This window comes from Brachypodium distachyon, chromosome 3 (assembly GCF_000005505.3).
Source record: "Brachypodium distachyon strain Bd21 chromosome 3, Brachypodium_distachyon_v3.0, whole genome shotgun sequence".
Classification (NCBI taxonomy): Eukaryota; Viridiplantae; Streptophyta; class Magnoliopsida; order Poales; family Poaceae; genus Brachypodium; species Brachypodium distachyon.
In genome coordinates, this window is record NC_016133.3 from 34,242,552 (window position 1) to 34,261,871 (window position 19,320).

Sequence of the window (19,320 nt, forward strand, 5' to 3'; positions counted from 1 at the left end):
CTGCATGGATCATACTACCACGTACTCCTAAGTACCGATCGTTCCGGTGATCGAAGCTTAATTACTTCGACGAGAGGGGCGCAGGTGAAAAGAAAGCGATAAACATTCTTGAGAGATAAACACGCCGTTGGTTCACTAGCCTAGCCAGTGGATGCATGACGACGTCGCCGCCGCCTTATTTGGCCAGCCGGCCATCATCATGGGATATGGATCACGCTTTTCACGAGCCAGTACGTGCACCCCTCCAGTCCAGGAGCTACCGTATGTAATTAGCGGCCTCCAGTCCCGTTCACGTCGCCATCAAACCGGCCCGTACCGACATGGGATCCGTCCCTTTCCACGGCGAGGGCCGTGAAACGCAAGCTAGGGAGGGACCAGTCCTCCACGGAGCCCGTAGATTTAAACAACCTATTCATTTTGGCTGCTGCTAGCTAACTCCAGCGTTTTTACAGATCGGCACCGCGTCGGTGCATCCTGTGACAGGTGGTAATTTGAATTTTGAAGTGCAACAGAACAACATAATAGCGTGCCGTTGCTTCCACTCTCGAGTCTCGATCTGATTACTTCCGCGTATACTCCTAATTTTTGCAAAAAAAAATACACCGGTGACGTTACGGCATCTTTGTGAGATTCAAGCTGGAATCAGTAGGGGAACGGCTTGGATGCACTAGCTAGATGCCGTCTCATTTCATATCGATCCTCTCTCGCGCATATGCAGGGGGAGCTCTGGTTAGGGGAAGGCGTGAGCGAGCACGGACATGTTCTTCATAAACAGACAATCCACTATATCCCTTGTCCATATCACTGGTTTCTGCCTATTCATAAGTTAGGAGTAAACTAGTATGTAGATGCGCTTATCAAGATTTTCCAGCAAATTGTCCCCTCTACAGTCTGACGCGAGCAGGTTGTGTGTACAGTATGTGAAAATGCAGTTACATTGGCGTAGCAAGCCGTGCATGAAAGAAAATAATAAAAAAAGGGCGAATCAGCATCACGATGTCATCAGATCCCCGATTCCGATGAGAAAAATCATTGGGAGTACACACAGACAGGAAAAAAAAAATCTAAGACGGCACGAAAGGGGAGGAAAGGTCCAAGCAGCAAAGAAGCACGCACAAAAAGGGCAGGGACGGACGGACGGACGAGAGGACCCGACAGTGACACGGATCGCACACCGCAGCCGCACCGCACCGGACCCAGAGGGCGGGCATAGGCCGGGCCTCGGGCCCCGCGGACCCGTCACGCGGGCGGGGGCCACCCCACCGGACACAGCACGCCGCATCCACCATCCAGCTCGTGCACAGCTGCGGCCGATGGGATCACACGAACCAGCTCCCTCCTCGCCCGCCCCGTCCGTCCCCCCCCCCCCTCCCCAAAATCAATCCGCCACGCCACGAGCCCCCTCCTCCTCCCCCACGCCCTCCTGCTCTCCTCTCCCCAATCGTCACCAGCTCCCCCTCTCTCTCTGGCCATCTTCCCCGGCTTATCTTGCGGTGCGGCGGCGACGACGACTTTTCACCGGTGGTACGCTTTGCTTGGCCTCCTCCTCCTCTCTCTCTGATCTGATATCGTCTGAAGCTCTTGCATCTTCAATTCGTTCGATGGATTCGTGGTGGTCGCCGGGAGAAAAATCGGATCCTTCTTGGTAGGGTGCTGGGGGCAGGGGGGGTTCGGTTTGCTCGTCAGGTCCCGGGGACGGCGGGAATGGCGTAGTCCTGTGCGGGCCGTGTGTCCGGCTCAAATCGTTGCACGGGGAGGCTGGGGGAATTTTCTTTCCTGTTATTGATGCTACGGATGCTCCTGTTTCTTGCCCGATTTCGCTGCGGTACGGCTCCATTGATTGATGGCCGATCGGAAGGACTGTTTTTAATCTCTCGACGGAATCCTGAATCTTTGTTCTCTAGTTATTCCTCTCTTTCAGGGAGGGGTACACAATGCAAAACTCGCGTCTTCCTCTCTCGAATGATTTCGTTTCCCTGTGCTGTATCTGATCACGAGCAGAGTAGCGAAGACCCCGCGAGGCATCATGAGTGGAGGCGTCGAGCCGGAGACCCCACCGGGTAGCGCCGGCCGCGGCGGCAGCAGCAGCGGCAGCCCCATGGCCCGCAAGCCGCCGCGCCACCAGCTCACGTCAATCCGCCACTGCTCCAGCAGCGCCCGCATCGCCGCCGCTTCCACAGAATTCGTAACCACGCTGACTATTCCCTCCAGCTCATTGCCCAGCCATTTCCTCAAACTATTATGGTGTTTTTCTTTCTTTTTTTTCTTTCAGGACCTGGATTCGGGGGCACTCAGCTTGATCTCACCCACGGACATCCGGCCCGGCTTCCTGCCGGTGTTCCGGTCTGGGAGCTGCGCCAATATCGGGCCAAAATCGTACATGGAGGACGAGCATGTTTGCATCGACAGCCTCAACGAGCACCTCGGCTTGCGTACCCCTGGCATCCCTGCACCGGGTGCTTTCTATGGGGTGAGTTTGGCTGGTTTGCCATAAGTTTTGCTCCTGCAATTCTTTGCTGTTCTTTTCTCGTTAATACTTAACAGTGCATGTTCTCATTATGGCACCAATGATTTAGTCTGTTATGATTTGTGTGAGATCATAATGTTGCCACTTTTGACTTCTGTTATCTGTAATACTGATGTCGCGGTAATACCTTCTAGGTGTGTTCATTTGCTCAACTTGGATGCATGATTACATGGGTTATGGACCCATGATTGTGGAAATGATTATATTAGTGTGGTTGAGTATTAGTCATTGTGGGAATGATTGTGTTGAGGCGAATCAGCTCATTATGAGCCATAGGTAGATGATTTTTCTGTTCTTATTTGTTAGTACAATGAAAACCTCTGTGAACCAAAAATATGATTTTGCAATCATGCTGGAAAGGAAAGGACTAAGAACTCTGTGGACAATAAGTACTGTAGCATGGTATGAAATGTCAAATATGTGCATGCAAATTGCTAAACTGCCCCCTGTATTTTTTTCACTTAAAAGGACAACTGTGTGTTGTACCATTGTACCCATAAAGGGTACTCCCTCCGATCCATAATAAGTGTCGCTGATTTAGTACAAAGTCATTTAGTACAACTTTGTACTAAATCAGCTACACATTATGGATCGGAGGGAGTATCGTTTTCTTCTTGAGTGCTTTTCACGTGGCAAGTTTTTGTGGACTTTTAGTTTAGATAATATGACAGATGTTTAATGACTCATTCTCTTGTGGTCATTTGCAGGTGTTTGATGGTCATGGTGGTACGGATGCAGTCTGTTTTGTTCGGAAGAACATACTGAAGTTCATAATCGAAGATGGTCACTTCCCCAACAGCATGGAGAAAGCAATCAAAAGTGCTTTTGTGAAGGCCGATCACGCGATTGCAGATTCCCATTCTCTTGACAGCAATTCTGGAACCACAGCATTGACGGCCCTTATTTTTGGCAGGTAAATTCTAGTGCTAGTACTTCAAATATTTATTTTTGTGATATAAGGCACACTAAAAAGTAAGTCGATTGTCAATGCTATTTTCACATGAAATGGTTCTCCACTTTGCACTGATATTTTCTATGTATTGTATTAATATTGCAATCCCCCCATAGTTAAAACCCAAGCTAATTTGGTGAAGTTGAAAAGAAAACATCTTAAGTTAGGTCTTGTATTATTCTTAGTTAGATTAGATGAGTTGATTGCAATTCCCTGCAAACAAGATGAGTTCGAGTGTTCTATTGTAAGGCATCAACATGATTTCTGTTAATAATTGGACACCATTCCCTCCTATTTGTGAATTAATATAGGCTAGTTTTCTTTATAGTCCTTTATATCTGACAGCTACTTCACATTTATTGTTTCAATCCCCAATATCTCAACCAAACACAACGTTCTTTGCTGTACCAAGCTGTTCTTGGGCTCCTTGCCTTTATTGGTTGACACATTGCAAGATTAGTACTCCCTCCTTCTCGGTTTATAGGCCGTCCATGCTTATTTAACTTCGACCATCAATTAGAGAGCCAATATATGAGTTATTCGCCATAAAACTTCTTTTCATCGTACAATTTTTGTGGCACATACATAACTCACGTTTTAGTGGTCAAAATTAAATATCGAAATGTGCGGGCGCCTTAAAATCTCGGAACGACGGTACTAATGTTCATTGGCATCCTATGATATATGCTCATCCACCTCATTCAATGCTACAGGACATTGCTTGTAGCAAATGCAGGAGACTGTCGAGCGGTATTAGGGAAGCGAGGACGAGCTGTTGAGCTGTCGAGAGACCATAAACCCAACTGTAAGAGTGAAAAGCTCAGGATTGAAAACCTTGGCGGCATAGTCTTTGATGGCTATCTCAATGGTCAGCTGTCTGTAGCAAGGGCAATTGGTGATTGGCACGTCAAAGGTTCCAAAGGCTCTATAAGTCCTCTCACTGCGGAACCTGAATTTCAGGAGGTTAGACTCACCGAGGAAGATGAGTTCTTAATAATTGGATGTGATGGCCTTTGGGATGTGATGACCAGTCAATGTGCGGTATCGATGGTCAGGAAAGAGCTGATGGCTCACAACGATCCAGAAAGATGCTCAAGAGAACTTGTTCAGGAAGCGCTCAGACGAGACACTTGCGATAACCTAACTGCAGTGGTTGTATGCTTCTCAGCAGATCCACCCCCTCAAATTGAGGTCCCAAGATTCCGGGTAAGAAGAAGTATTTCGATGGAAGGGTTGCATATGCTAAAGGGTGCTCTTGATGGTAATGCCTGAGCTCTTGACAGTAATTTATCTTCCCCCTGGTAACCTTTTTGTTGTATGATCTGCTATTATTTGTTGTTGTTCCTTGAAAGTTTTGCCCAGTTCTCTAAGCTATAGGTCCCGGAATAAGTCGTGTAGAATCATGTTCTAAATTTTGTTGAGGTGTAGGCTAATCATTTTGCGGAGGCAATGATTTATTTGTACCGGCTAGCGTTTGATTGTTCGCGATGTAACTGGGCAATGCCCGGCATTCTTATTCTGGTACCAATGACAGTTATAATAGCTGATCAGTTTTGAGCAATACTACTACTTTAGAGTTCCACTTGTCTAAATGGATTAAATGAGTGCAAATTTATGGTGGTAACCCTGTCAGAAAGTGAACTACTTCTTGTTCCTTGCTCTGTGACATTAGTATTACTAGTGTTAATAAACTGGTGGTAGCATTGTAAGTTAAATAATGCCAGTGCAGTTAAAAGTTACCTGGACAATGATGCACATATCTTGGATGCATTTCTTGGGAAGATAGTACTCCCTGGTCCCGTAGCAAGTGATTTTCTATTACATGTATTTAGACGTTTTTTAGACCTAGATATATTCATATTTGGCCAAATTTGAGTCACGGAGGCAGTACTAGACTACTAGTACGGTATTCGAGTACTAGCTTATTGATGGAACTGAAGACTGAACTTGGATCTGCATTGTGAAGATTTTCTTCTCCAACTGCTTCCCCTCCTCTGCTTCATGTGATCGGTGATCCTGTGCCATTACTGCAACTAGAACTTCAACCCCATTGATTTCTCCATCTCGGGGTCGCACTTGGCGGCCGAACGTCCTGACTTGCCTTATCCTGGCAAGATTTCGTGGTTTCTGAAAAAAAAACCCCTCATATTTTGTTGCCAAACCAGATCGATGATAGAAGTATAGAACCCTGGAACGTTTTGCAGGTTCGCTTTAGCTACCGTGCTTTGAAAAGGGTAAGTTACTCTCCCCCTTCCAAAATGGTTGGCTTTGAGTTTGTCTCTAGTCAAATTGTATCCATGTCGATCGAGTTTGTACGGAAATAAACGAGGTAATTGTAACATTGACCCAACAACGTCGTTAACAGATCTCGCCGTCGTCAGCCAGCCAGCCATAGCTCTTATCATTTGTTTGATCGATCATCATGCGGTGATGGATGATTCCTCGCACAACGACCGCAATCTTCGGTCACCGTAACTTAGGAGGAACCTCGATGCCTGGAAGTTCAGTGACCCTCATCTCTGTACTATTAAATGTTCCGCTGTTTTGGGCCGTTCCCCTTCTCTCGTGCAATCATGATTTTATCCTCTGTTTTGGGCTGTGTTCCCCTTCTCCCGTGCAATCATGCTTCTGATCTCATCTCACCGATCTGCATGCATGCATGCATGCCACCGGCGCTTGTGTTGCGTTCGTGCTCGGTCCGGTCGGGCGCAGTCGGGGCTCACATGGCTCTACATGCATGCAGGCAGGGTTCTGTATATAAATACTCCACCCAAGCAGTATATACTAAGTAACTTGTACACACAGAGATTGTATCTAGCCCTGTAGCAAAGGTGGATGCATGTCATAGAGAACCAGCTAAGGTTGTTGAGCCCAGGTCATGATGCGCCGCATGATCCGCTCGGTTTGCCCTGCACGCCATCATGGTCTGCTGCTATACTGGTGGCTCCGTCTATATATCCCTGTCAGGAACTACTGGCCTGGGGGCTGGGGCTTCAGAAATTGTGTGTGTATCAAACGAGTATACGGAAGTTTGGGTTTGGATGGAGGGATTAAGACGTACGAACCAGTGCTGCTCTCTGTTTATACATGAACCACGCCAATCGTAGAAAACGCAACAATTAGATGTCATGGACCGTAAGAAAAAAGCCGATTCTTTTCCCCCGTATGGAGCATGTGTATTGCCATGGCTGTCATGGGCAGTTAGTAACCTGCTCTCACAGATGTTGCGAAACATGGGTGTAGAAAAGCAACATTCAGGCCTTGTTTTTTTTTGTTTCATCTCGTTTCGCTATATATAAGGCCTAAGAAATAAGAAAGGCAAGGGGTGGACTTAAAAACAAATATTAGTTCCTCGCAACGGTGGCAACTGTTTCTCAAGAGGAAAGAAGGTGGCTATATTTTAGCGATTTTGTGTTGGCTTAATAGGATTGATAGGATACTCATATCAACAATATATACCTTCTTTTTCGAGATCCCATCTGAAAGAAATCTCAAAATTAGGCGTGCTTGGCTGAGAGCAATTTAAGGATGGTCTTCCGACCGGAAATTTTCCCCGGGAGCGCATGAGTGAAGACAAAGTGTGCTGAAAAGACATGTGCTGGTCTGTGGGGCCAACGCAAAGAGCTGTCAGAAGAGATGCTGGAGCATTATAGATTTGGTTATTGAGAAGTCACCTATTTTTTAACTAGAAATTAGTCTACGTGTTTGCCCGTCATATCTAATCCAACGATAACACATGAAAGACGAGAGAGTGAAGATGAGCATGAGGTCTTAATCCAATGGCTCAAATACGTTGACTAAGATTTAAGGCTTTTTCTTAAAAAACAGGCGACTGAGAAATAGCTGCACTCATATTTAGACACTTGATTTTTATAAAAAAAGTTTAAATCTTAGTCGACATACAAGAACTATCAGATTAAGATCTAGATGTCATCTTTACTTCTCCCTCTCGCACGCACGTGATGCTGTTAGATTAAAATCGGACGGTCAAGCAAATCAACTGATTTCTAACTTAAAAATCAGACAACTTCATGCAACTTCCTGGTAGCAAAGATCGAAAAAGAAAAACAGTAGCACCGACTGATCAACTGGTCTCAAACTGCTCGAACGGGCTGTGTGTCCGGCGGTGATTCTTGAAGTGCCCACTTTCCAGACTGGAGACGAAATTGAATGCTGCGAGTGCAACAGGCTGCAATCAATCAAGCCGCATCCGACGCAGCGTTCGCCGGTGCCTGCTGTACTATGTTCTTGCTAGCGCTAAACTATCATGCATGAATAAAAAAAACACACACAATCGCAATAATAATGCATATGAAAACCCAGCAGTAACTTTTCTGATAACTCAAGCTGAAAAGCCCCAATCTTTTCACAGGCACGGATGCACTGTACAGCGCGCCGCGGCGGGTGCGGTGCCTGTGGAATTCTGCAGCGAGAGCCAGCAGCCAGGCATGCAAAAGGAATTTTCACAAGCAACCAACCAAACCTCCACTGTTCGCCGTCCATTGAGATGACACCTAGTACTACGTTTTTCCTACCCACATGGGAACAGGATGATATGGGTGACAAGATGAGTATATATACTTATAATTCTTGCGTTTGACTGAACTGAACTGAACATGCTCACTTCAAAGAATCTCGAGTTACATTTGAAAGATTTCGTGTCATAAATTCTGCATGCATATATGGATGTATGTATATGAAGGAAGAATCTTGTGTAATTGAGGTTTTTAGTCAGTAAATTGATGTCATGTTAATGATCCCCTCCCCTGTAAGTAAGAACAACACATTCTGCAGTGTGTTTCAGACACAGGGGAGGTGGCAATGCAGGACAGGGCATGCTGCATGCAGGTGGGGGGTGTGTGTGTGTGTGTGTCAGCAGGGAGGTACGTACTTAATTAAGCATGCATGCATGCTTCGCTTTCCTCGCGTCGTCTTCCGGCTTGGGGTCAACACCTCTGCTCCGGTCTCATAATTATCCCTCCCCCTGCCCTGCGGCAAATGGCATGATCACATCTGAAGACGCCTGAGCAGCTGTTTTGTCTCCTACCTTTTGTCTCTTCCTGCCTCTGCATGCTCCCCCCCTCTTTCTTACTCTCTCACACACTCACTCACATCTCTCTCTGTCATGCAAGGAACAAAATGCGCAGGTTATTTATGGAAGAACACCCTCTTGCTTTGTCGAGTGTTCGATCGGGTGCATGAAGCTGATGGATCGTCATATAGTGTAAGTTTGGTCCCTTGTCCCCTGGCCCGTGTGTGCAAGTGAAAGCTAGCTAGCTTTGCAGAGACTAGAGAGTGAGACCGTGAAAGCTTAATTAGCTACAGATTAGCCTGGTAGCTGGAGACAATTGACCTATACTAGTGCTGCTTAGTCTCTTGGGAGGGAGGTAGAGGTCGATGACGATGGAGAGTAGAACGACCATGGCGGCCGGGAGGGATAGGGTGGATAGGGTGAGGCAGTACAACAGGTCCAAGGTGCCTCGCCTCAGGTGGACGCCTGAGCTCCACCGCCGCTTCGTCCATGCCATACACAGCCTCGGAGGCCACCACAGTAAGTACTATACCGGCCGCCTTCATCTCCTCATCTATCTGCTGCTAGCTGCTTGTTTTTCTTCTCTTCTGATGGTTCCTTTTGTGTTCTGATGTCTTCTGTTTGATAGTTCAGATTTCAGAGTATATAAATACTCGAGTAGGAAAATCTTCAGGATGGCCATTGTTAACAAGTATATTAATTAATTGTCTTTGCAATGTGCATGTGTGTGGATGATTCAGGGGCTACGCCAAAGAGAGTTTTGCAGCTGATGGGAGTGGGAGGGCTCACCATATCTCATGTCAAGAGCCATCTACAGGTTTGTGAATGTTGTCGATCGAGCTTATTGATCTGTCCTATTTTTGTGTCTTGGGCTCTTAGCTAATATGTGCTCGATCTGTGTTTGTGCGCTGAAAACAGATGTACAGGAATATGAGGGGTAATGATCTTGACATGATGCAAGGTATGCACTGATACGACAAGTTAAATCCTTTTCCATGCAAGATTCAAAGTTTTTTTTGACAGTTGCAGATTCCAAGATAATGTAGTTTAAATCTCGCTTATAAGAGGTATTATGAACTTGTTAGTTCTGTGACGGTGTCTCCTAGATAACTGATACTGTACTCTTACCTAATGATAGCCCCATTCGTCATTACGATGCAAGATAAATTCCTAAGTGCAAGTAGATCTTTAGGCTCATGCTCATATCATTGAACATGTGCACGAGTCTGGCACACTTTTTCAATGACCACCTGCAGGCATATTCCTTGTGTGCTAAAGAAAACGCTTCTAATTAATAAATGGTGAAAATGCTAGAAAATTAAGGCCGTACTTTATTCTCCTTACATGCATGCAGAAGTGAGCCAAAAGCTTAAGCAGTTTTACCAAACTTGTGATGAGCAGGCATTCAGCGAATGGATCAGGAACACACATTTTCAGGAGGCATGGAAGTTTGGACAGATATGCAGCAAGTTCATCATCATCATGAGTACTGTGATGGACCCTATTGCAGTCGCCACTCTCCAAAGCATACAGTACTGCTCCACCATACACAACTGAAAAGGTCATTGCCTTTCCTCTCGTTCCCTCTGTTTTGATCCATGTTTTGCCAATATCCCTGGCTCATCAGTCACATCAAGGAACCATTATTCTTCCCTTTCACAGTTTCACCCTCTCAGTCACATGAATGAATGAATACATGAGTAAGGACAAACAAGAGAACAGCAACACCTGTGTTGACACTGCAGGAACTTTGCATTCCTTTTGCATGCTGTGTGAGGGCTCCATCAAATATTCCTACCTAGGATACCTAAAGATACATGCTATATGCTGGCTACACGGCGTTTGCATGCCTACAAGTAGAAAGCGAGGTAGCTTTCAGAGACTAGCATATCACTGTACACTGCAGGTAGACTCCGGTGTAGTATCCAGCTAGCTGTGTGAAGTGTTTGGTGATGACCAGCCTAGCTACATTGGTCACATCATCATGACTACTCTCCTTGAAAACAACAAATCATATTTTCATAACTGATAATACTAGCACACATGCATAACTAACATCACTATTTGGAATTCAAATTTGTTGTTACTCAGCCATAATTTCTTCTTCTTCTTTAATTATTATCTCAGAGTCAGGGTTCAGTTTTAAAATATGACATTTTCATTGTGCATCGATACTTAATAATTAGTCAATTACTCCATCCGTTCTTAAATATAAGATGTTCTAATTTTTTCAAAATTTCTTAAAAGTTTGGCCAGGTTTATAATAAATCCAGCAACATCTGCAACTCTAAATAAGTTTTATTAACTATTTTCATGATACATATTTTCATAGTATATTTATTTGATATTGTTGATGTTGATACATTTTTCCATAAATTCGATTTGACCTTAAGAAATTAATTTGACTTAGGATACAAAGTCACGACATCCTATATTTAAGAGAGGTTTGCATTAGTGCTAGTATATCATAAACTGAAGGAAAAAAGAGGTACAATTACCCCGTGCAGGCCATCTCAGTCTCAGATGGGGAGCGTACAAGAAGCAGAGGCATCGAGGCCCCAGAAGAGGTTGCTCCAAGGAATAAGCGAGAGGGACGCCGCGCCCGGGGCCGGGGGCCGCCTGCTGCTCAGACAGTACAGCCTTGCCGCCGCAGCAGCGGGCTACTGCTTCCAGCGCGAACCAGCTGCGGCAGGCGGTGGTGGCGAACAAGCTGATCCTCCCAGCTGCACGCTCGCTTGCCTCGTGGCGCCAACGCGTGCTAATTGTGACGACCCCTGCGAGGTACAGTACGTCGGAGGATTATGCCCAATCCATCTCCCCTCACTGACAACACGACCCGGCCCTGCAAAAGCGTCTGGGAAGTGGCACGCCGGGCGAGCGAGTCTCGTCGCCTGTGGGGGATCCTCTCTAGCTTGTGTCCGGTGGTCACTGCATGCATGCGTTTTAGTTTAATTCTATACGTGCCATGGCGTCCACTTTCGAAATTAAAAGTCCGTGGTTGCGTTTAATTTGCAGGAGCAGATCAGCGGCTGCGAAGAACCAGTGCAACAAGAAGAAGGCGGCCGCGGTTATGTTGCCGCGCCGGCGAGCTGCTACGGGGAGGAGCGGGGCGACGGCGAGCTGACGTTGTCGTTGTCGTTGGACCTGGACTCGGGGCGCCCCCTGATGAGGAGGAGCAGTGAGCAGGGCAGCTGCTTCCTTAGGCCAAGTGTTAGGGGTGGCGGCGGCGGCTGCTGCTCGGGCCGGCGCCGGCGCGGCCGCGGCGGGTGTGTTTGCCTTGACCTGTCCTTGTCGTCCTTGTACAACTGATCATCGGCTGCATGCGCATGTCCCGGCTTCATAGAGTGCGGTAGTCGAGGAAATTGGCTCCACATATGGGGTCGATCGATCAATCCTAGCTATGCATGCATGCATGTGGAATCGCGTCGCGTGTGTGGTTGGACGTACGTTTGGGGATGCAAATTTTTGTCACGGGCGACTGGACTCGACTGGATGTCTCGATCGGCATGCGTGCGCCGGCCGGCCGGGCATGCAGCCGCGCGCGTGCTCTGCTACCTGGGACCCTGTCCCTGGGCTCCAGGGCCCGGTGTGAGGCAGTGGAAGACTGGCAGGGGATGCCATGTTGGATTCCAGGGACCGGAGGAAAGAGAGAACTAGCGGGTCTTTCCTGCAAAATCTGCTCGATAGTCTCCCCTCTTCCGTCACGGCACCAGCGGCGTCGCGCGAGATTTCAATACCACTCGGCAGTCTGTAGTTGACGTAGTCACGCCAAGCACTGTATCGACCGACAGGTGCCCTGCCTGTTTTGGGATCAGTGAGTATCACGGTAATCCGAAACTAATTAGCAGCGGAAACAAAGTGGGATCGAGTACTCGTCACGGAAAGAAAACATATGCAATAGCATATACGGAGTAACTGCTCACTCTATGCCCAGACATTTCAGAGCTCTCGTGTGAGACCTCACAACATACCCCAAACACATCTGACCTTTTGTGTGAGGCTGTGAACTGCGGTAGCAAGCATCAACACATAAACATCAGATTTTTATGTGGAAAACCTCTCAAAGGAAAGGGAACCACGGGCCGAAGCCACCCAAATCTTCTTCCACTATTTCAGATGTGGGATACACAAGTTCTTCTCTAGACAACACTAGAGACTCTTATACAACAAGATTTGGTCCTCAAAATCTAGGGATGGAACAATCTCACCAAAGGATGGTGGAACTCAGCTTGAAGGAGACAATGAGGTGGATCTGAACTTCACTTCCTTGGGAAGAAGACTCCCATTGCTTGATGCAAGATCTTCCTTCAATTTTCCTCTTCTCTACTCTCTTGGTTTTTCTTCTCTCTTGGAGGCTATGGAGGTTATCCTGAAATTTTCGTCCACACTAGTGGTGGGCTGGTGGCTGCTGGGTGAGAGGTAAAACAGCCTCATCCACTCATGTACAAAGTCCGAAATGTCCTTAGGTCAAAAGCCTAATGGGTAGTGGGCTCTTGCACATGTTTGGACTGCCTAAAAGGCCACAGATGATATCTCCTCACAGCCCACATGAGGAGATTTCCCAACACCGCCCCTACAGGGGTGATCAAGATGGCAACATGGACGAAACTTGTTGGGCCAGTAATGCTTGCCCATCTTGATCCCAGTGACTAAGTTCGTCCACGGTAATGCGATGGAATTTTGTTCATGTCCGCCCCATCGGTTTTTTTTCCAATGGGAAAATAATGGAGGAGGGATGACCGGCGGTGGGAATCACGGGACGGAAGAGAAGAGAGATCGGGAGAGAGACCCAGAGAGAACTGAAGAGTCATGGGTGGCGTGGGATTGTGTATTGTGCTCGACGTCGTCGACAAAGGTTCATGCTCGTGCCTGAGCGCGAGCTACTTGGGGCAGCGGTGGCGGGATTAAGCAGCTAGTGATGAGGACATCCTACATGTTGATACACCCGCAGCACCTACAGTTACATTACAAGGACCTATCACAAGAGCTCGCGCACGCCAACTTAATTATCAGGTACTTTCGTTTCTTGGAACGATTCTTCACATGCATGAGAATATGATGCTGCCTAAATCAGATGTGTTTGTCACACTTAGGATGATGGACCTAGCATGGATGAGAGGGACAAGCATTGGAGCATGATCACGCATGGAGATGAAGGCAACAAGCGTGTGAGGATTGAAGATGACGCCGCAACGGGAGATTTCAAAACGTTGAAGCCACCATAATGAGAGATGAAGACGTGGGCGAAATATAGAGCTTTTCCCTTCATATTTTCGTCCACATAATTATATGGTGCTGCGTCACCTTTTAAGTTTGGGCTAGACCCATGTAATTTTCGTCCACATACATGGGTTGGACTTTTAGAGTCCGTATAGGTGAAGGAAACCAACCTAGAGTGGGTTTCGGCCTTCTTTCCCAAGGCTGGCCGCATACCCCTCTAGTCCTCCATATATACCCCGTTAGGTCTTCGTTTAGACTTGGATTTTGTTTAGTTTAAGACTTAGCTATTTGCTACTCTTCGCCATAGGCACAAGTGTCAAATCGACCTTCTGTACTACGCGCTTGCAGAATCCCATCTATAAAGCTTCACCTTTATTCGCAATATCTTGATTGCATCTATAATTCTTGCTTGTTCTTCGGTTGCATGCAGGGATTGATCCTTCGTGGTCAATAACCTCGGAAGTTGGTGTAGCGATCGCTAAGGTGCAACGTCTCGCATGTTTGTAGCCGGTTCGTCAACGTTGACATCCACCCAAAAATCGATAGCTATCTTCTCATTGAAAGATCTGTTGGAAATATGCCCTAGAGGCAATAATAAATTTGTTATTATCATATTTCATTGTTCTTGATAAATGTTTATTGCCCATGCTATAATTGTATTGATTGGAAACTCAAATACATGTGTGGATAAATAAACAAATACCGTGTCCCTAATACGCCTCTACTAGATTAGCTCGTTGATTAAAGATGGTTAAGGTTTCCTAACCATAGACATGTGTTGTCATTTAATAACGAGGTCATATCATTAGGAGAATGATGTGATGGACAGACCCAAACCTAAACATAGCTTTTGATCGTGTCACTTAAGTTTAAGTTGCTTATGTTTTATTATGTCAAGTATTATTTCTTTAGACCATGAGATCATGCCACTCCCTAGTACCGGAAGAATACTTTGTGGGCATCAACCGTCATCTCGTAACTGGGTGATCATAAAGGTGTTTTTCAAGTATCCCAGAAGGTGCTTGTTGGGTTGTATGGATCAAGACTGGGATTTGTCACTCCTTGTGACGGAGAGATATCTCTGGGCCCTCTCGGTAATATAACATCCTAATGAGCTTGCAAGCATGTGACTAATGTGTTTAGTTGCGGGGGTATTATATTACGGAACGAGTAAAGAGAACTTGCCGGTAACGAGATTAAACTAGGTATGGCGATACCGACGATCAAATCTCGGGCAAGTAATATATCGCGAGACAAAGAGAATTGGATACTGGATTAATTGAATCCTCGACATAGTGGTTCAACCGATGAGATCTTCGTGGAATATGTGGGAACTATTATGGACATCCAGGTCCCGCTATTGGTTATTGATATTTGATCATGTCCACATGTTCTCGAACCCGTAGGGTCACACACTTAACGTTTCATGTTGCTTGGGTTAGATGAGATAAATGATGATGATATCGAATTATGATTCGGAGTCTTGGATGGGATCCTAGACGCAACGAGGAGCTCCGGAATGTTCCGGAGATAAAGATTTATATATGGAAAGTTGTTTTCAGGGTTCTGGAAAGTTTGGAATATTTCCCGGTTTTGACCGGGAAGCTTCTAGAAGGTTCCGGAGGGATCCGGAGGGATCCACCTTGAGGCCCACCTATCCCTGGGCTAAATGGGCCTGTGAGGGAGCACCCTGGCCTTAATGGGCTGAGGGGCTAGCCCACAGGGCCCATGCGGCCAGGAGGAGAGTCCTGGCCGCGGGAGAGTCCTGGCCGCATGAGAGTCCTGGCCGCCGGAGAGTCCTGGCCGCGGGATAGTCCTGGCCGGCCACGCCTCCTCTACCCCTATATAAATAGAAGGGGGGGCAAGGGAGAGAGACACCCCAAGCTTTCAGTTGGATCTCTCTCCCCTGAGCCCTCCTCTCCTCCTCTTCTCACGCGCACGGCGTAGCCCTGCCCGTGAGAATATTCACCATAGTCACCACGCCGTCGTGCTGCCGGGATCTCGTCTACCTCTCCCTCTCGCTTGCTGGATCGAGGAAGGAGGAGATAACGTGAAGCTGAACGTGTGGATACCAAGGAGGTGCTGTCCGTTCGGCACTGAGATTGATCTCATTGAAAGTTCCACTACACCAACAACGATCTCGTGATCGTAACGCTTAGCGGTCTACGAGGGTATGGTGTTCATGATCCCTCTCGTTACATACATCTAGTATATATATTCTTGGGTTTCTTCCGCACTTCTCGTAGGAAAATTTTTGTTTCCTATGCAACGAACCCATCAAGATCGGGCACCTTTCCCCCTATCAAGTGGTATCAGATTTCAGGTTTCTCGATGAGATCTTATTGCTTTCCTAGCTTAGTTGCATCTGATTTATTCCTACAGTCCATGAAAAAGCGAAAAAAATAAATTAGGGTTAGATCTTGTCCTACAAACAATTTCGAGCCTTTGCATCTTTTCTTTCAGTATGTGCATTGTTGAATTTTAGTCTGCATCGTCGTGTCGAGTGCTGGTTTTAGAGTCTAGACCTTTAGAGTTTCGAGTTCTGTTCATAGCCGTCACGCCGCCGTCACGCCGCCTCGCCTCGCTCGCTGATCTTCCACGCCACCACATATCCCTATCCGTATCAATTTCGGTTCCACTTACCATCTTCCGCCACCACCAATTCCGCCACCACATATCCATAACCGTATCAATTTCGGTTCCACTTACCATCTTCTGCCACCACCAATTCCGCCACCATATCCATATCCGTATCGTTGTCGATTTCACATACCGTATCAAATCAGGTTTATTTTCTTTTTCTTTTTAGAGTTTGCTTCCCATACGAAGAGATTCCGATCCGATCTGTAAGTTGATATAAGTCCGGAAAGTTTCGGCCACAAGGAAAGAGGAGGGGAGTAAAAAAAAAAGAGTCTGGAACCCTCTCCGAAATTTTTATTAGCATACACTGTTTTCATACTTTCGGGATCGTTTTAGCTATCCGCCATCATAGCGGAAATTTTGAGACGTCTGCATGCTTTCCTGAGCAGCTTTTTGCAGTTTCAGTTTTTGACCACAAATTTTTTCGAGGCTATCTAGGTTTTAGACCTTGCTTCTCGTTTTGAGACACGTTCCATCATAGTGAGTTTTCGTATATATCTGTCCATTTCCCAGCACTGTACCTATTGCTTTTGGTGTCGCGGCGTGACTCCCAGGTGTTCTAGGCTCGCGTCTCTAGCACGGTATAGCTTAGGGCCATCACGGTACCGTCGTTGAGCTATTATTCAACTTGTGGCATTACTGTTTTGAATTTTTGCTACAGATATTAGGATACAGCCACCCAGAGCTCCACATACTCCTACACAGTGCATTGACACCGCCTGGCAATCGCTTTATTCAATCTTCCTGAGGTTTAATCACAATGGTTGCTAGTCACCACCTACTGCAGGGTAAGAACGGGTAAGAATCTTGGTTTGCTTGACAGATTACGCGTTCTCCACCACTTGGCCGAAGCATATACACCCATATTGCTGTGCTTTTTGAATACTAATCATGACAGGTGGGGAGGAGACTTCAGAACCGACAAGCGCCGAAGTACAGGCGAATTTCACCAAGCTTTTGGACGATCACATGTAGGACGTCGACAAACGCTTTAATGATACGATGGAACACCTTGAGGGCCTCGAAACATCTTTCACCAACAAGCTCAACGCCAAATTCCGGGAGTTGATGGCGCGCTTGCCACAACCAACCGCGACTCGGGATCCCCCTCTCCACGCATTCGCTGGGCGGGCACAGCGTGTTCCCGTTCACCGAGGTCAAACCTCAGCTGCTACTGCTCGTGAGGAGCAACATGAGGAGTCTTACGGGGATGGCGAGTCCGAGGGCGAGCGAGAGGACGAGGGGAAGTTCTACAACAGCCGCGTGGTCGTCCATGCCCCTACATTCGCCACACACGCCCGCATGTGCCGCTGGTACGTGATGATGACCATGTTGTGAAATTAAAATTGAATATACCCATGTTTGATGGTCGATATAATCCTGATGCATACCTTTCATGGGAATTAGAAGTACAACAACGTTTTACATGCTTAAATTATCCAGAGGATAGACGTGTTAGTGCTGCTACTTGTGAGTTCACTAGTTTTGCTTCCATCTGGTGGACTGAATATTGTCGTGTTAATTATGCTAATCCAGTCACTACATGGGATGCTTTGAAACAAGCCATGCGAACTCGTTTTGTCCCACCATCATATCAGCGTACTTTGCTCAACAAATTAACACGTTTAGATCAGGGCAAAAATTCTGTAGAAGAGTACTATCAAGAATTACAAACTGGTTTGATGCGTTGTGGCATAGTGGAAGATAATGAAGCTTTACTTGCATGATTTTTCGGCGGGTTAAATAAGGAGATTCAGAACATTCTTCGATATAAGTCATACCATACTATAACCCGTTTGTTCCACCTTACTTGCAATGCTGAATGTGAAGTGCAGGATCGGAGAGAGGCGACCCGAACTAACTTTTCTACAGGGCGTTCTAATTCTTGGAGAACATCGCCTTTGTCGTCACGGGCTGCTGCACCATCCACTTCCATGCCCACACCCACGCGAGCTACAGCTACTACATCGCCTCCTGTTGCCGCCAAGCGCGCCTCCGCTGGACCCGCACCAAGTTCTTCTTCATCCATGGCGTCTACGGGCAAAACCAGCCAGATTCAATGCCGCAAATGCAGCGGGCTTGGCCACTTTGGGCGTGACTGCCCCTCCGCTCGTGTGATGATCGCTCTTGAGGACGGTGGTTATGATTCCGCCAGTGATTATGATGAGGACACTTTAGCTCTTCTTGCACATGAGGAGCAATGCGCTGCAGCAAACAAGGAGCACGATTCCCACTTTATGGCTGCCGAAGATGCTGAGAAATACCCAAGCTTAATTGCACAGTGAGTTTTGAGTGCACAAGTGACGAAGGCCGAACCAAATCAACGCCATAATTTGTTCCATACCAAGGGTGTGGTAAAAGATTGATGTGTTCGCATTATTATTGATGGTGGGAGCTGTAACAATTTGGCGAGTATGGAGATGGTGGAGAAGCTTTCTCTAATGACACGACCCCACCCTCGTCCGTACCACATTCAATGGTTTAACAACAGCGGCAAAGTTAAGGTAACACATACTGCTCGTGTGCATTTTACTATTGCCGCATATGCTGATTATGTTGAGTGTGATGTTGTACCTATGCAAGCATGTGCTCTTTTACTTGGTAGACTATGGCAATTTGACACAAATTCTGTACACCATGGTAGCACAAACCAATACTCTCTTGTTCATAATGATCAGCCAATTGTGCAACTCCCTATGTCTCTTGAAAGTATTTTAAAAGATGATCCAGCTAGAGCTAGTAGAGCACATAATGAGGAGAAAAAACTGAGTGAAAATCAGATGGTTGCTAAGGACCTTATGCCTTCTAAAAGTACTTCCAAATCTGCACCTAAACATGCTAATGAAATTCGTTTGAATAGTACTTGCTTGCTTGCTAGCAAATCTGATGTTTCTGAAATTGATGTGAGTACTACCACATGTTATGCTATTGTTTGCACAGAGGTCCTGT

At 46.5% G+C, this 19,320-nt stretch overlaps 2 protein-coding genes across 3 annotated transcripts; both read left to right on the top strand.

The window, feature by feature from the left end:
* Positions 1-1,365: 1,365 nt before the first annotated feature.
* LOC100826778 (probable protein phosphatase 2C 47) lies at positions 1,366-5,071 on the top strand. Of its 2 annotated transcripts, XM_003574219.4 has the most exons (5): positions 1,366-1,524; positions 2,002-2,185; positions 2,273-2,470; positions 3,235-3,440; positions 4,193-5,071. In XM_003574219.4, exons 2-5 carry the CDS (start codon positions 2,027-2,029, stop codon positions 4,749-4,751), a joined length of 1,122 nt encoding a protein of 373 aa, XP_003574267.1. In that variant the 5' UTR covers positions 1,366-1,524; positions 2,002-2,026; the 3' UTR covers positions 4,752-5,071. The 2 variants fall into 2 exon arrangements, with proteins under 2 accessions (XP_003574267.1, XP_014757246.1); XM_014901760.2 differs by having other exon boundaries at positions 1,367-1,524; positions 2,002-2,470.
* A 3,478-nt stretch (positions 5,072-8,549) lies between these two features.
* Positions 8,550-11,997, top strand: LOC100832345. Its single transcript, XM_003571968.4, has 6 exons — positions 8,550-9,030; positions 9,252-9,328; positions 9,430-9,472; positions 9,913-10,072; positions 11,019-11,292; positions 11,527-11,997. The coding sequence occupies exons 1-6, from the start codon at positions 8,877-8,879 to the stop codon at positions 11,818-11,820; spliced, it is 1,002 nt and encodes a 333-aa protein (XP_003572016.3). The 5' UTR covers positions 8,550-8,876; the 3' UTR covers positions 11,821-11,997.
* Positions 11,998-19,320: the final 7,323 nt, after the last annotated feature.

Coding starts and splice junctions, on each gene's coding strand:
- LOC100832345 (XM_003571968.4), top strand. CDS start 8,877: ATGACGATGGAGAGTAGAACGACCATGGCGGCCGGGAGGGATAGGGTG. Junction 10,073..11,018: donor CACCATACACAACTGAAAAG/GTCATTGCCTTT, acceptor TACCCCGTGCAG/GCCATCTCAGTCTCAGATGG. Junction 11,293..11,526: donor ATTGTGACGACCCCTGCGAG/GTACAGTACGTC, acceptor TTTAATTTGCAG/GAGCAGATCAGCGGCTGCGA.
- LOC100826778 (XM_014901760.2), top strand. CDS start 2,027: ATGAGTGGAGGCGTCGAGCCGGAGACCCCACCGGGTAGCGCCGGCCGC. Junction 2,471..3,234: donor CACCGGGTGCTTTCTATGGG/GTGAGTTTGGCT, acceptor GGTCATTTGCAG/GTGTTTGATGGTCATGGTGG. Junction 3,441..4,192: donor ACGGCCCTTATTTTTGGCAG/GTAAATTCTAGT, acceptor TCAATGCTACAG/GACATTGCTTGTAGCAAATG.